The sequence below is a fragment of the Hakea prostrata genome, chromosome 3 (genome assembly GCF_041222555.1).
Source record: "Hakea prostrata isolate BN-2017 chromosome 3, UWA_Hpros_2, whole genome shotgun sequence".
Classification (NCBI taxonomy): Eukaryota; Viridiplantae; Streptophyta; class Magnoliopsida; order Proteales; family Proteaceae; genus Hakea; species Hakea prostrata.
In genome coordinates this window covers 15,599,640-15,617,105 of record NC_142602.1, presented here as the reverse complement: position 1 = coordinate 15,617,105, position 17,466 = coordinate 15,599,640, and the positions used below count along the sequence as shown (strand labels likewise).

The 17,466-nt window shown below is 40.4% G+C and overlaps 1 protein-coding gene across 2 annotated transcripts; it reads left to right on the top strand.

Moving 5' to 3' along the window:
- The first annotated feature begins 1 nt into the window (after position 1).
- On the top strand, positions 2-17,186 carry LOC149021150 (Pyridoxal phosphate (PLP)-dependent transferases superfamily protein). 2 transcript variants are annotated; one of them, XM_089149404.1, is made up of 2 exons: positions 2-410; positions 15,992-17,186. In XM_089149404.1, the coding sequence occupies exons 1-2, from the start codon at positions 183-185 to the stop codon at positions 17,138-17,140; spliced, it is 1,377 nt and encodes a 458-aa protein (XP_089005530.1). In that variant the 5' UTR covers positions 2-182; the 3' UTR covers positions 17,141-17,186. The 2 variants fall into 2 exon arrangements, with proteins under 2 accessions (XP_089005530.1, XP_089005531.1); XM_089149405.1 differs by lacking the exon at positions 2-410 and adding an exon at positions 447-992.
- Positions 17,187-17,466: the final 280 nt, after the last annotated feature.

Genomic DNA, 17,466 nt, shown 5'->3' with positions numbered 1-17,466 from the left:
TTGGTAGGAGTAGAACCCACGGAGCAAACTTGTACAACGTACAAAGATTCTTTCGGTTTCGTGTTTTTTCGAAACTCTCATCTATGGGGTACTGGTTGGTTACTGGTATCGCTCCTTCCCTGATAAGCGGGTAGGTTCACTATAGCCACCCTGAAAAAATAAAAGCTTTTTAGCCTACAAGAATGCAGATACAGGTCCATTCTCCAGCGATTTGGAGAATACATGAAATGCTAAGACCTTTCACCTTCGGATCACGATCAACCCCGCTACTAACCTATTTTAAAACTTTATCTACGAGTCATAGCAGAAGGAGAATCAATATCAAAAACCATTCTTCCATGGCGACCCAATCGAATTTGACGGTAGACAAGGAGGTTAAACCAACCCAGAAGGTCAATACCCCTGTACAGGTATTTTCGATCTCAATTGCCTCACTTACTGTGTTTGTTTTTTCTTCTCCTATTTTGGAGTTGGTTACTGTTGTTTCTGTTAATTTTTGCTGGAATTTACGGATCGTCTCCAACTTTACTTCCTTGAGCGTGGGAAGACCAATTTCTCCTCATGGGTATTATTTTTTTAATACCGCGATAATGAAGTTATTCTTACTAATAGATTGGTCTTAAGGTTTTCCTTACTATATTGCCCATTAAAAAAAAAAGGTTTTCCTTACTAAGTCCAATTTTCGGGTTACCAGTGATATAGATCTACATTTTTCTGTATTTCTCTTTCATTTTTGTGTATTCTTTTGCAGTAGCATTGTCTTCATTAGTAGATGAGTTTGATCACTCCTAGAAGTACGTTTTAGTTTATAATGTCAGTCAATGTTTTTGGCCTTGGTGCAATGGTCGGTGGACAACAGTTGTAGCCCTAAGGTCAAGGCAAATTGAACAGCCTTCAGCAAAAAATTGCTGGCTAAGACTGCATAGGAAAACTGCCCTCTTGGACTCTGCTTGTGCTGATGCGTTCGGCACCCAGTTCGCCTTTAATGTCAGGTAACGTTTCTTTGTTATTGGACAACAAACAAATAGTTGATGGATTGGGAGAAAAGAGGAATGGGTTCCAAAATATGAATTATTTGGGTGTTTGAGTTTGTTGTAAATAACTTTCTTTTGAAGCAGTCCCAAGTTTATCATGTGTCCTTCCTTGGCCTGGTTTCTATCCCCACTAACAAGTTGTCGGCTTACTAGTTGGTAGTTGGTAGAATGCTAATTTTGAGGCCTCCAACTTGAAAGCCCGCTCTGTGGGTGGCTTTAGCTTACTTCTACTCATGGCTTGGAAACCAGGGGCATGTACTTTATTTGGAGATTTCATATTGAAAAATCCCTAGTTCCTACGATTAGATGTGTTTCTTCAGTTATTGCGCTATTAATTATGACCCAAGTTCAGGAATTCGTCCTAACCCCAAAGTGCTGATGAAATGGTGAAGGTCTAGTTGCTTTGTTCAGAAACTCCTATAGGAACTATATTATCCATTACTTATCATCCATGTCCAAAATGCACTTATGCTTCCAAAAATTCTACTCAGAGGGTTGTCCTTTGTGCTATCCTGTGTGTTATCAGCCTGTTTTGATGATGGCACATTGTTGAATGTAGGAATTCATATTAAGCAATGCTATTCCAGCAATGTTCTTAGAAATATGGTGTTTGGCGTTGATGTTTTAGTATAGTTGAGTGATATGCCACTATATATTCTCTCATAAGTTCTGGGTATATTATACTTGGGATACTTGGTGTTTGAGAAACAACGCCTTGGAACTTCATGTTTAGTAATTATTTCTAGTGTATCTCACATTTCATAATTATTATGTTTGAATTACTTCCTCTTTCATAAATGATGTTGTTCTGCCTTTATTTCTTTCTTTCCCCCCCTACTGATATTTAAATTTCCTCATAGCTATTATGTTTAGCAACACACACTCCTTTTTCCTTTCCTTTTCTGTTCAATGTGCCACAGCACGCACCTGTGATCGGGAGAAAGAGAAAAACAGAAGGCCCCTGTTTTTTTTGTTTTTTTTATTTTATTTTTATTTTTTTAGGGGGGGGGGGGGTTTGAATAGAGTGGGAGGGAAATGAGTGTAAGCTGACAGTGAGAGAATGGAGGGGATAGAGTCGGGGAAGAGAGGAAAAAAGTGAGTGAAGATGCAGTGTGTCAGTGTGTGAAATGTGAGAGAGACAAAGAAATAGGGTGAGACCTTGAGAGTGGCAGGAGATCATCAGGTACACAGTAAGTGGCGGACCATGGCATGGATAGAGCAGGGAACAGGGCGTGCAATTTTTCTGTGGAGGCAGGACAGAAAGAAAGGTGCTTTTTTGATTTTTTGTTTTTTTGGGGAGAGGGGGGGGGGGGATTTTAGGGTGTGGGGAGAGAGCAGAGGGTGGGGTTTGGGATGGAGCCAAGAGTGAATGGGGAGGGGGAGAGAGGAGAAGGCTGTTACTAGATGTTTTCAACAGCATGCTTGCTTGTGTGCCTGAGCAGCTTGCTGACTGTTGGTTTTCTTTTCTCTCTTTACCCCTTTCCTTTGTTTCGAATTTTCTTTCTTCGGGTAATCTTTTAGCTTTTCTTCCAAGTTCATTCCTAATTCTCTCCTCTCTTTTCTCTTTTTTTTTTTTTTTTTTTTTTTTTGGGGGGGGGGCGGGAGGGGAGGTTTGGAGGGTTATTCTGTTCTCTTTCCTATTCGTCTCTTTTTCTTTCTTCCTGCTTTGTTCTGACCTTACTTGCAGCCACACACATTTATAGCAATCTGTGTTGATAAACTTTAGATCACTTAGAAATCTTAACGGATATTCCCTGCTAGAATTCTTTCACCCTTTGCATTTTGCTGGGAGTTATAATAAGAACTTCAAATCTGGTTCCTTGTACTGCCAGACCTTAGTTGCCGAAATTGTTAGTCGGCCTTTGAGTTATTGACTTCCGCCAGAAATTTCAGTTGAATACATGTTTTTAAGAGTAAGAACCGTCTCTGGAAATCAGACACGGCATATTGGAAGGAACACTTGTTTGGAGGAATGAGATGACTACATCTATTATTTAGGAAAACACTTCTTCATTGTGAATTTTCGTTCTATTCCATCCCTTTCCATTGTATAGTATAGGACTTAAATTTGTGTTTTGGTCCCTGGTTCCTTTATTCCTTTCCAGTAGGGTCTTAAGTTGCGCTGTGAAATTAAAACTGCCACTAATTCTTTTATTTGACTATTCTGAGAATTTCATCATTTTAGTGGGTCCATAGCAACTCAAAGGATGAGTTTGTGACCTGGTGTTGCTTCAAATTGGTATCAAAGCCTTGCCTGGCTATGCAAACCTTTGTTTCAAAACCAGACTTTGGTTGCCTAATGGGGGACCTACTACTTTATTCATGGATGGAGGTGAAGTATCTGTTTCATAGTTAATAGTGGAGAGACATTTTCTCAGAGAAGTGGGATAATCATTGAGTTTGAATTCAATTCCAAATTTACACCATTTTTTGTGGTGCTTGTCGTGAGTTGTTTGATTCTTTCAAACGCATTATTAAAGTTGGTTAACAGAAGTTGGAAGCACGAAATGGTCTAGTTGACTGTGATAGAAATTTGTGTATCCTGCTAAAGCCTTCATGTATGCAACTGGAGCTTGCTTTCAAGGACTGGTTGATGAAGTATGGTCAAAGCCACCAAAGGCAATACTAGGAATCCAGTGACAAGAAGGAATAGTAACAGTAAAGGAAGACAAGAAGATTGTAGTTAATGACATGAATACAACTCCACCAATTCAAGCTCCTTCAAAGAGGGGATTGTAGCGATGGATGTTTTTCCTATTGCTTATCTATATTTGAATGCCATCAATGGTTCCCCCTGGCAACGTGGTTGGTTAAAATTTTACCCAGCCCTTCCATTTCTCCAGTTCTGCTGAACTTGAGGGCCAGTTTTTCTCATCATCAGGTAATTGATGCTTCACCAGGTAATTGATGCAACATTTCCTCTACTGACATGAAACCTTTTGGAAGCCAAGATCAAGACAATCCATGTCCAAATGTGGTTTGGTCCAGTAGGATATTTAGGCATTGTAATCTTGTAGTTTATGTAATCCTGTTCTATTTTGGGTTAGAAATTTAGGAAATTAGATTGAGTTGCTTTATATTCCCGTTTAATGATGGATTAGAAGTCTTTTTCTTTTCTTATTTTTATTTCTCTCTCTCTATTTATATAGATTTAATCCATTTGATTGAATAGAGAATGAAATATCAATTCATTGGGCTTTATTTGGAATGTTCTCTGTGTAGCCTGATAAGCTTGTTGATTGTTGGTTCTCTTTTCTCTTTTCTCTCTTCATCTCTTCCATGTAATTTTAAATTCTGGCCTTGCCCAAGCTTTTAGCTTTCCTTGTTCCAGGTTTATCCTACTTTTCTACTTTATTCTCTATTTATTCTTCTCTCCTAGCTCTATTCTTTTGTTACTTGCAGCCCTGTGCTTTGACTTCAATATTTACTGATACCCTTCAGATCAATTTGATATCCTAAGAGATCATCTCCGTGCTAGAAACGCCTGATCCTGTTCGGTTTGGAGTCAACATTTTGATCTCTGCTGGGAGTTCTAATTAGACATGCAAGTTGGGTTCCTTTTATTACGAGACCTCATTTGTGGATCTCCTTTCGTAGTGCTTATTTGTTGGAACCAACAGGTCTTTGAGTTGTTGACTTCTACCAGAAATTTCAGTTTAGTCTGTGTTCATCTGCGTGAGAATCATTGCTGGAAACCAGAGCTGGTGATGTATGCCTACTGTACAGAACACCTGTGAGGAATGAGATGACTACCTTTGTTATTATTAACAATAGACATCTCTTTCTTGTGAGCTTCTTATTTTTCATCCCACTTCATCTCAAATATCAGAAAGGTCCTTATTTCCAACTGAAGATTACCATTTGGTTTGAGGTTCCTTCATTCCTCCTGAAAGGGTTCTGAACTATGCCATGAAATTACAAAATTTTCACTTGTTCTTCTGTATGACAGTTTCTTCTTTGTGGTAGTCATCATTTTTGTCACACCCCACCCGCCGGTCTCGGTTACCCGTCTGACAACCCGTGGGAGTGATCCGTCATAGGATCCACGGTCTTACCCATCAATAATAATAAATGCAAGTAAAGATAATCATGAGCAAGAATAAGTTCAATAATTAAATAAAAGGATTACAAGAGTCCAAATACTCTAATAAAATAATCAAGGAAAAAATAAATGGTCAAAAAGAATAATGAGTTCAGCGGAAGCAATAAAAAAGAATTAAATAATGAGTTCCAACTCAGATGGTTGTTACATCCCTCCCCCCTTAAAAGAAATTTCGTCCCCGAAATTACAACGTACCTATAAGTCCAAAAAGATGGGGGTACTTGGTTCACATCTCATCCTCTTTTTTCCAAGATGCTTCCTCAAATGAATGATTCTTCCATATGATCTTCACCAAAGGTATAGTCCGGTTCCTCAACTGCTTATCTTTCCGGTCCAAAATTTCAGTCTGCTCTTCATCATACGTCAAATCCGCACTCAAACCTTTCGGTTCATGTTGGAGCAATTGCTCAGCGCTTGCTAAGCATTGCCTTAGCATAGATACATGGAATACATTATGCACACCAGCAAGAGACGGAGGCAGAGCCAACCAGTAAAGTACTGGTCCAACCTTCTCAATAATGTCAAAGGGACTAATATACCTAGGGTTGAGCTTTCCTTTAATATTGAAACACATGACTCCATCGGCGAAACCTTCAAGAACACACACTCACCGACTTGAAATTCTAGATCTAATCTTCTTTTATCTGGCATAAGAATTCGTTGAGATTGGGCAATTTTGATCATTTCTCTAATCATATCCACCATAGCACCTATGGTTTTAATTAGATCAGGGCTAAGAATATGCCTTTCCCCAACTTCATCTCAATACAGAAGAGTTCTGCAAGTCTTTCCACACAAAGCTTTAAACAGGGTCATTCCAATAGTAGACTGATAACTGTTATTATAAGCAATTTCCACCGAGGCTAGGTGGTCATCCCAGTTACCACTCATATCAATGACGCACGCTCGTAGCATATCTTCCAAAATTTGTATGGTCCTTTCCGATTGTCCATCGGTCTGTGGATGATGAGCAATACTCAAATTCAACTGAGTACCCAGGGCTTTCTGCAGACTATTTCAGAAACGCGAGATGAACCTCGGATCTCTATCCGACACAATGCTAACAGGAACACCATGCAGTCTCACCACATTATCAATATAGAGTCGGGCCAACTTATCCATAGTATAGGTGATCTTCATCGGAATGCAGTGAGCTGATTTGGTCAGTCGATCCACTACCACCCACACTGAGTCATTCCCTTTACTAGTTCGGGGTAGACCTATAACAAAATCCATAGCAATGTCCTTCCACTTCCAACTAGGCACTGGAAGAGGTTGCAGAAGGCCAGCAACGAAGGCTGTTGAACATCTTTCTCACGTTGACAAGTCCAACACTTGGCAATGAAGTCTTCCACATCATTCTTCATGCCGGACCACCAAAAATACCCTTTCATATCCTGATACATCTTTACACTTCTAGGATGAATAGTAAAGATGGACTGATGGGCATCAGTCAGAATTTCATTTATGAGGTCTTCCACAGTAGGAACACAAATTTTATTTCTGAAAACAAGAGCACCATCAAAAGCTAGGGAGAAATCTTCTACTTCCTTAGTCTTTGAGGTAATCAAGTCAGTCTTCTTCTTCAATTCCGGATCAGTTGACTGCAAAACAACAATTCTGTCTCTCAAACTCGGTCGAATTGACACAGTTGACAAAATAGCAACGGAATCTTCTGACACAATCTCAAGTCCAAACATGACAATGGAGAACAATAAGGATTTACTGAGAGAGGCCAGATCAACACTTTCTCGATTGCTCTTTCTACTCAAAGCATCAGCAACCACATTAGCTTTTCCTGGATGATACTGTATATCACAATTATAGTCCTTCACCAGTTTTGGCCATCTTCGCTGTCTCATATTCAACTCCTTCTGAGTAAAGAAATACTTGAGACTCTTGTGGTCGGTGAAAATGATATCTTTTCACCATACAGATAATGACGCCAGATCTTCGGAGCAAAAACCACAGCTGCCAATTCCAAATCGTGAGTAGGATAGTTATGCTCGTAGTTCTTCAACTGCCTAGAAGCATAAGCTACAACCTTCTCATGTTGCATTAGAACGCAACCCAAACCAACTTTAGAGGCATCGGTATACACTATCAAACCTCCAGAGTCATTTGGTATTGTCAACACCGAAGCGTTAGTCAACCTCTTCTTGAGTTCTTGAAAACTCTCTTCACAGGCTTTGTTCCACTCAAACTTGATTCATTTTCTGGTAAGCTTTGTCATTGGAGCTGATAGTCTAGAGAAATTCTCAATAAAGCGCCTATGATATCCAGCCATACCAAGAAAACTTCGAATCTCAGTGACTGACTTAGGTCGGTCCCAATCAGCCACAGCTTGAACCTTTGCAGGATCAACTTTAATACTGTCAGCAAAAATAATGTGACCTAAAAACATAACTTTGGGTAACCAGAAGTCACATTTGCTGAACTTGGTAAACAACTTCTCTCTCAAACGCTACAAAGCAAAACTCAAGTGTTCTACATGATGTTCCTCGCTCTTTGAATAAATCAGAATATCATCAATGAACACAATGACAAATTTATCCAAGACATCCTAAAATACTCGGTTCATTAGATCCATGAATGCTGCCGGTGCATTAGTAAGACCAAAAGGCATGACTCGGAATTTGTAATGCCCATATCTAGTCCTAAATGCAGTCCTACAGACATCACTGGACTTTACTCTCAACTGATGATACCCAGATCTCAGATCGATCTTCGAGAAAACAACAACACCTTTCAACTGATCAAACCAGTCATCGATCCTAGGAAGAGGATATATATTCTTGATCGTCAACTTGTTCAATTCCCGATTGTCTATGCACATCCGCATACTACCGTCCTTCTTCACATCTTCTTCACAAACAAAACCGGGGCTCCCCAAGGCAAAACACTGGGTTGGATAAACCCTTTGCTTGTCAAATCTTTCAACTGGGTCTGAAGTTCTTTCAACTCAGTTGGAGCCATCCAATACGGAGCTTTCAAAACAGGGGCTGCTCCAGGAATTAGATCAATTGAAAACTCCAACTCCCTCTCTGGAGGCAAACCAGACAAATCATCGGGGAAAACATCAGGAAAGTCCTTGACAACATCGATATCAGACAACTGCTTCACACCTTCCGAAATATCCACAGAAGAGGAGAGAAGTCCAACATCTTTGGTCCATTGCCTGACTTTCACAGTTGCAGCCACAATCTTCTTGCTTAACTTCCCTTGATTACCTTGATACTCAAACGAACTATCATCCTTAGGATGAAACAGTATTTTCCTTTCAGAACAAAGGATGGTTGTGTCATACTTAGACAACCAATCCATTCCAAGTATCACATCAAAATCTGACATGTCGAGCTTTATCAACCGAGCTTCCAAGATTCTACCAGCAATAGTTATTGGACAAGACTCAACCACTTCATCTAATCTTACTACAAACCTGGTAGGAGTACTAATAACAAGTCCTCTTTCCAACTTTGCAAGTGTAACAGGAATACGACTCACAAATAAAGGTGCAACGAATGAATGAGATGCACTAGTATCAAATAATACAAATGCAGAGGTAGATGATACTAGGATCATACCTGTCACCACATTGTGATCTGTCTCAGATTCTATACCAGTAACACTGAACACTTTCCCAAAAGGGGCATTCGAGGCAAACTTCAAAGCTGACATTTGAGGATTCGGCTTTTGAGTACAGTTACGAGAAAAATGACCCTCCTTCCCACAATTAAATCAAGTCAAGTCCCTGCTACCAAGAGGAGCTGCTGAAGAAGGAAATGCAGGTCTCTGGTTATTCACCACTGGACGGGGGTTAGCATAAATCGGTCCAGTACCTTGACTGCTTACAACAGAACGCACCGGTCCACTGCTAGAACCATAGCTCGAGCCCAAGCTAAAACTGGGACTAGCACCTCTAGGTTGAAATGAAGATGCAGGGTAAGGAGCAGGCCTAGAGAATTTTCGATTACGGTCCACTAAATGGTTCTGGTTCGCTACTAAACGCTAGAGTTGATAATTCTCTCTCATTATCCTCCACTTTCTTCGCATTCTGAACCATCTCAGCATAATCCACAATCGGCTTAGTCGCAAGATAAGTCTTCAGAGACGGCCTCAAACGTTTGAAGAATTTCTTCGCCTTTCACGATCACCTCTAGATGCTGCAGGGGCAAAGAAGAACAACTCTTCAAACTTCTGCTGATACTCCAAAACAGTACTAGGTCCCTGTGTGAGTGCCATGAATTCAGCTTCCTTAGCATCTCTCACAGACTCAAGAAAATAATTCTTGCAAAAGGCTTCCTTGAAAATTTCCCAAGTAAGAACCGGGTGCGAAGCTTCCAAAATAGGTTTGGTCGTATTCGATCACGCATCAGTTTAATGCTGCAGTCTCTGTTCTGCACACAAGATCTTCTGACCTTCATTGCAACGGAGGTTGCGAAAAGCTTTTTCCATCTCTTGGATCCACTTGTTAGGAAACAATGTATCCTTCGAGATACCAGTAAAAACAAGGATCTGGAGCTTCAAGAAATGCTCCATCAATCTCGAATGAGGACCAGGGGCAAATCCGTCAACATAGGCACTAGCCGCAGAAGTACCAGCTCCAAAAGGATTTTGAGCTGCTTGGGTATTTTGCTTGAGTAGTCGCGAAACCTTGCATCATAGTATTGAACTGGTTATGTTGTTGATGCATCATGTTTCCCAGAATGTTCATCACATCCTGAATAGAGACTACTAGAGGCGGATCTGAAGTAGGGTTTCCACTAGGAGGAGCATTTCATTTCTCGGGGCTTCAGTATCCTTGTTTCCAGTAGGAATTTCAGTATGAGTCTGATCATCACCATGAGTTTCACCTTCTTGACCATTAATCATAGTGTGATTCCTTAGCTGAACCATTCTACGAAAAGAACTCCAAAAATTAGCAACACTGTAAGGTCAAGTCTGAAAAAGATCCTTCAAGCCAAACATGCACCAATCTAAAGCAAAAACTCATAAACATAAGCAACATTAAGCACAAAGTCAAAAAAAACAATCAAAACAGGGCCAAAATCCAAAATTTTGTGCAACAAAAATTGGGCTGGTCGCTTGAGCTGTTCGTTTAGGTCAATTGACCGCCACAAGTAACCGCCCCATAGTCACACTACAGAAACTCTTCATATACGATTTTGGGTCCCATTTTCACTTCCACACTTCTCAAAACAGCATTTGGGCTCTAGGGATTTCGTTCTTAGGCTAGAGAACTCATTTTGGAGACTTCGTTGGCTTCGGATCTACTTCCCACACGATTTTTACACGCTACTCAGGTAATCCTCTCACAAAACCTTCTTTTCTATGGTTTGCATGAGAGAAACTACAATGTGCTTTCATTTCTAGGTTTTCTTTGATGCAAAACAATCCTTTTATTTCCCAAATATGTCTAGGCATAGATTTACTGTTCACTATGCATTTTCACAGTTGTGGACATCTCATAGACATGCCCTAACTCTCATTTTCTTTATTTTTCATTCAAAAATAGATTTTTCACACTAGATGGCTGCTTGCAGAGGTAGGAGAGTACCCATTCGCGGCCGAGGTCGTGGTCAGGGTTGAGGTGACCACATAGCCCAGTACACCTGAACTACTTTAGGACTCTGGAGGCACATGAGCTATTCTTTGGTCATTTTAGTCATTGCCAGATCGAGTTAAGATGACTGGTGGTGACTTCGAAGCTAGAGCAATTCTAGATTGAGGATAGGTTCCCAGCGGTAGGTTGGAGAGGTACACTGTTTTTTAACGAATCCGCCTATTCGAAACTAGTCAAGTTGTTCTACAGCAACCTGACCTTCCATGATGAGTCGGTGGGAGAGCATAATACTTGGCTTGTTATCGAGAGTCGGGTGAAGACCACTGACATTCGCTTCACTACCGAGGAGCTGGCTCACATCCTCAACGTTCCATACATCCACAACGATAGGTAATGGTTCGAGCCGGGGGCATAGTCTGATGATGTCATCCACTGGGAGGAGAGAGCTCTCATTTACTCAGGCATTTGCATAGGGGAGTGCAGCGGGGTAGAGTCGGTGACTGAGCTACTTCCCTCATGCCGAGTCATCTCACGGATCGTTGCACGAAACCTGCTGCCTAAAGTAGGACATCATAGTGAGATTTCCCTCATTCAAGCCCTGATGACCTTCTCTGTGTACACCCGCTACCCGATAGACTTGGCATACATTATATAGAATGCCATGATCTATCGAGTGACACATCCAAGGGGAGCAAACCTTGGATACGGGAGACTTCTGACTCGGATCTTCGAGCACTTCGGGGTCGACTTCAAGGGAGAGGAGGCTATTCTGGTTGGTCATGGCGGTACGATAGGTTATAGATTGGTCACTTAGATGCACTTACTGGGCGGACCAAGTTCACCAGAGATGCCAGCCGAGCCGCAGGATATGGATGTAGAGGCTGATGATGCTGTTCATGGAGACTCACCACCATCTCAGTTCAAGACAGTGGGTACATCCGGGACTCAGGATACTTTAGAGGTTGCACCACCTTGGGCTAGGGGTTTGTTCACTCGAATGGATCACTTCAAGCAGGGGCAAGTATAGATGAGGGGCCAAATAACAGAGTGCCTTGACATACTCCGGCAGATGAGGCTACCACCACCACCACAACAGTAGTTAGACTTAGGTTTTTTTCCTTTTTGATTCAAGACTGACTGACTTTAGGGTTTAGATATATTTATTGTAGTTTTTATTCAACACATGTTTATTCCTTATCTTTTTGTAAAGCGTAGATCACGCTCCAAATTATGTAAAGCTGTTTCTTATTAATGAAGTACAGTTATGCTTGTTGCATTTTCATTATTGTTTCTTATACACTTTCTTTGATAATTATAATGTGAGAATATGTTTCATTTTACATATAGAAAGTTTTGCAAGAAGAAAATTCACTTACTTTTTTAGTTTGTTTCTAACGAAAAATTTTCCTATTATTCACTCTAGTCCCTTTGAGTCACTTCTGGATCTATGACTAAAATTGCTCATCTAACACTTGTATTAACTATTATTGACTTCGTAAAACCAGGGCTCTGATACCGCCTCTGTCACACTCCACCTGCTGGTTTCGGTTACCCGCCAGACAACCTGTGGGAGTGATTTGTCACAGGATCCACGGCCTTACCTATCCATAATAATAAATGCTAGTAAAGATAATCATGAGCAATAATAAATTCAATAATTAAATAAAAGGATTACAGGAGTTCAAATATTCCAATAAAATAATCAAGGAAAGAATAAATGGTCAAAAAGAATAATGAGTTCAGCAGAAGCAATAAAAAGAATTAAATAATCTTCTTTCCAGTTTCTTTCTCTAAAGCTAGAAAATGTTTCTCATATTTGTCAAGAAAAGGGGTTCTCCAATTCTTCTCCATACAATGGGCAAATTGCCTGGCAACTTGTCTCATCTGCCCATCAATGGGTGCTATAAGCGCACTCCATGCACTCGCTGGAGCTCCCGCACAGGCTATCTCCATTTCCCATTGCTGATGCCACATTCTCTTCATACGAGAAGGCTCCTTCATGGGAAACCAATCCATCTTTTGGCGCATATCCTTCATCTGTACATGCTAATATAACATAGAAAATAAAGGAATGAGTTCTGACGAACTCAGTAAGAACAACATAATTCTCATCCATATGTCATCATCATCAGAAATGCATATATGATATGTATGAAATGCAAAAACATGAATGCCACTAAGATCTAACTATGCAAGTCTCAACAATTGACATGATTTAAGATATACACTAGCCCTCCTCTGGGTAGGTCTAATGACTCTGATCTGGCAAAGATTGGTTACCTCTGTGGGGATCCTGGGTAAAAGGGTAAATCCACACCTAACTCTCAAACCATGGCTGAGGTTAAGTCAATATTCTCTTACGACCATTGGCATGAGTACTGGCGCATGTCGAGGTTTCTAATCCAATGCAAGTCATAATGGTGACATACTACATGAAGTCTAGATATATTCCCTATGGCACCAACCAACTCGGTTCAGTATCCTTTGCAACCTAGGAATGAGAACCCTCACGGACTAGCTACCGCTATTGGACTCCACACCCTAACCCTATGGTGATCCACATATTGTTGGGGCGGAAAGCTCTCATGACTCCTCATGACACCCGGTCCGCTCCTTGGACGTCCATGAGCCCAACCCTAACATATGCAACCCTACCATTGTATTACCAACAGTGAACCACTGAGTCTCCGCATGGGACTGGCTATTGCTGTAGGATGAAACAGAGCCACATCCCTATCGTCACGAGTCATCCGACTTCAATTCCTCTACCGAAAGGGTAGTAGTATGTGGGGTACCTAGCCATGCAACTCGAGACTCTACCTAGGTATGTCATCCAATAGTAATGATAGTGTTGGAGACATCAGCGAGCATATGTCCCATACCACAGCCCTCTGATATCTCAAGCCAAGATATCCCAATGGAATACCCTTTCCATCAGAACCACAAACCATCATCATCATCATCATACCATAAACACAATTGATAAAGTAAATATCAAGACAATGCAAACAACAAGTATATAGTACAATCAACATGTTATATACAGTTACAACATTATGTACAGTTAAGAATAGTAATGAAAGACACTAGATTAGCATGTTCAAGTCATTTCATAAAGATAAGATTATATGTCCTTACCTGTAAATAAGTAGAAATCCTCTAGATTGCAAACCAGAAACAATAATAAAACTTTTATTGGAAACAGAGGACACCTATAAACAGGGTTACAATAATATGTAAGTCAAATGAATCAAATTGGATAAAAGCCAGATGTTACTTGCTCTCTGGAAACCACCGGTCGTTTGGGCCGGTTGCTTGGCTCAAGTGACCACCTTGAGCAACCGCCCCAAAAACAGTGAGTTCAATCCGAAACTCAGGCTTTTGATCATCTGTTTTCAATCCGATTTTGGGATGATCTCAATTCAAATTTCGAACCTAACACACCCGTAACCAAGGGGTAACACGAAAGCTAACAATTAACACAAATTGGTTACCCAAAATCCTCCCCCTTGATTAGATCAATCCTTTTCACGAAAGCAGGGTTTCGTTTTCGGACCTAATCTCATCAAGAGCATTAAAAAGGTAGATACTGTAATGAGAGGATCATGAACAACTAAAGAGAGGTCACTACTACACTATTCAATGACTGAACAAGGAGACTGAGTGAACAGGGAGTCATTTACCTCAACCAAATCAATAAGAAAAGGAGGGAAAAGCTTCCAGATCACCAGTAACACTTTGCTCACCTTTCAGCACGTCTCTACCGCCGCCTAACCACCAAAAACAGCAATCCCGAATATAATTTTCGTAAAAGAGGCGAGGGTTGCTATTTATAGAGTCTGGGGGCAAAACCCCGCAACCAGGATTAGGTGGTTGCTTGGTCCAATCAACCGCCACTAGCAACCGCCCCCTAGTATATTGTTATACAAGGGTGCTTTGCTCAGGGGGTTGAAGTCCAAGTACAACCTAACCCTAATCAACACATGGGGTAGGTCTTACCTTCATTCCTGACATCTCTAGACACCACTTGCCTTTCAGAGGTCCAACTTCCAAGCAAGGCAGGTTCTTCAACAAGAGAATCCAGATCTATGGGTTCAGGGTATAGATCATGGACTTCTATCCGGACACTCCACAAATTAACCCTGCTAAACCTTAGGGTTCTTGGACTTGTAATACGGATCCCGGGTTAGAAATACGGGGGTTGTTACAATTTTAGTGGGTCCCTAGCAAATCAGAAGCAATGTTTTGTGACGCATCAGCTGTAATGTTTAATACCCTACACTTAAGAAAGTTATTATCTTTCATTCTATCTAGAAAAGTTCTACATTCCATACTAAGAGGATTTTGTATGATTTTGATGGTTTTCACCAGTTTACGCAGTTACATTCCATTTTTATTGCATTTGAGATAAAACTTACCTAATAATTCATTCCCCCCCCCCCCCCCCCCAAAAAAAAAATAATTTATATAATAATAATAATAACAGCACGGATATATCTTTTTGGTTTTCCGGGGAGTAGACTGAGACAAAGGTATATGTTTGTCTAAGTTCTACTTTATTTGCTTGTTTAGTGGAGCTGTTTGTTTTACTGAGTCAAAGCTGATTTACTTGTTAAATCCAAGGGTTCTTTCAAATTGCCAAAATTGATGGTTAGTTTGGGCTTTTGTTGGTTTTGGTAATTTGAAGGTGTTTAAGGTGTTATTTGCTTGTCAAAATTGTCGGTTATTTCTGTTCACAAAGTTGCTCCAACCTTTTTTTTTATTTCAAAAAAAGAAGAAAATAAACAGCTTTAACTCTTTAAGAATGAAGAAGAAATAACGTAGTGGAGGAATCATGCCTATTTTCCATGCCATGCATGTTAAAATGAGAATATGCCATTTGATCATTGCCAGTATTTCCATTTGTTTAGATTTCCCCTCATTTGACCATGCCAAACCCTTTGGCATAGATCGTAGACTTGCCATTAATTGAGATGAGGCTAATTTGACTTTATTTACCCCCTTGGAGAATCTTTTAATGTATTAAAGATTTTCGATCATCATGCATTTGATGGAGCAATTCCATTAATCTTCTAGAAGGGGAAGAATTTAATATTTAGATATTTCAATCATCCATTCATTTATGCAAAATGTCCACCTTGAATATACTTTCATTTCTTTTTCTTTTTCTTCTTTTTTTTTTTTTTTTTTTTTTTTTGGGGGGGGGGGGTGGGGGGCAGGTGTGTGGAGTGTTGGAGGTCTGTTATCGTTAAGAAATTTGTGTTGCTTGATACTTTCCTTTTTAATTTTCAGGTAGCTAAGCGCTTGGAGAAGTTCAAGACAACTATATTCACACAAATGAGCATGCTCGCCATCAAACATGGGGCAATTAACCTTGGCCAAGGCTTCCCAAATTTTGATGGTCCTGACTTTGTTAAAGAAGCAGCCATTCAAGCTATTAGAGATGGCAAAAACCAATATGCTAGGGGATATGGTGTACCTGACCTCAATTCCGCAGTGGCTGCAAGATTCAGAAAAGATACTGGTTTGGAGGTTGACCCTGAAAAAGAAGTGACTGTTACCTCTGGATGCACTGAAGCAATTGCTGCTACCATGTTAGGCTTGATAAATCCTGATGATGAAGTGGTAGTTTTTGCTCCATTTTATGATTCTTATGAAGCCACACTATCCATGGCTGGAGCCAGAATAAAATCCATCACCCTCAGGCCACCAGATTTCTCAATCCCAATAAATGAGCTCAAAGCTGCTATCTCAAAGAACACTCGGGCAATACTGATGAACACACCTCATAATCCCACTGGAAAAATGTTCAGTAGGGAAGAGCTTGATGTAATTGCATCTCTTTGCATAGAGAATGATGTGTTGGTCTTTTCTGATGAAGTTTATGACAAGTTGGCGTTTGAAGCTGATCATATTTCAATTGCATCACTTCCGGGCATGTACGAGAGGACTGTGACCATGAATTCCCTAGGCAAGACTTTCTCCTTGACAGGATGGAAGATTGGGTGGGCAATAGCTCCACCACATCTGACATGGGGAGTCAGGCAGGCACACTCATATCTCACCTTTGCCACCTCTACTCCGATGCAATGGGCAGCTGCAGAAGCTCTCCGAGCACCAGATTCATACTTTGAAGAACTAAAGAGAGATTACATGGTGAAGAAAAACATATTGGTTGAAGGGCTTAATGCTGTTGGTTTCAGAGTGTTTCCATCGAGTGGTACTTACTTTGTGGTGGTTGATCACACTCCTTTTGGGTTAGAAAATGATGTTGCATTCTGCGAGTATCTGATTAAGGAAGTTGGAGTTGTGGCAATCCCTACTAGTGTCTTTTACCTCAACCCAGAAGATGGGAAGAATCTGGTTAGGTTTACCTTTTGCAAGGATGAGCAGACTCTTAGGGATGCAGTTGCTCGGATGAAAGAGAAGCTGAAAAGGTAGAGAATTTTATATGTTTTCATGTATCTGGTCACAATTTCCAATAAATAGAAGAGATGTATTCATCCCTGAGTATGCTTGGAAATTTGGAGGAAAGCTGACTTTATTTTGGATTGTGAGATTTTTGTCTTAGTTTTTAGGCATAAACAAGGTTTAAATTATCTCACGATATAGTATCAACTGCCGTTTCTATATTGGATACAATCGATACGATAAATATCGATGTCTCTTCTTCCCTCTTTTTTTTGGAATGTCATGTATTGGATGTATCTAAATGTATCGGTTAGTGAGATATACTTCTCGATACAATGTGGTAAGTCTCTTGAAAT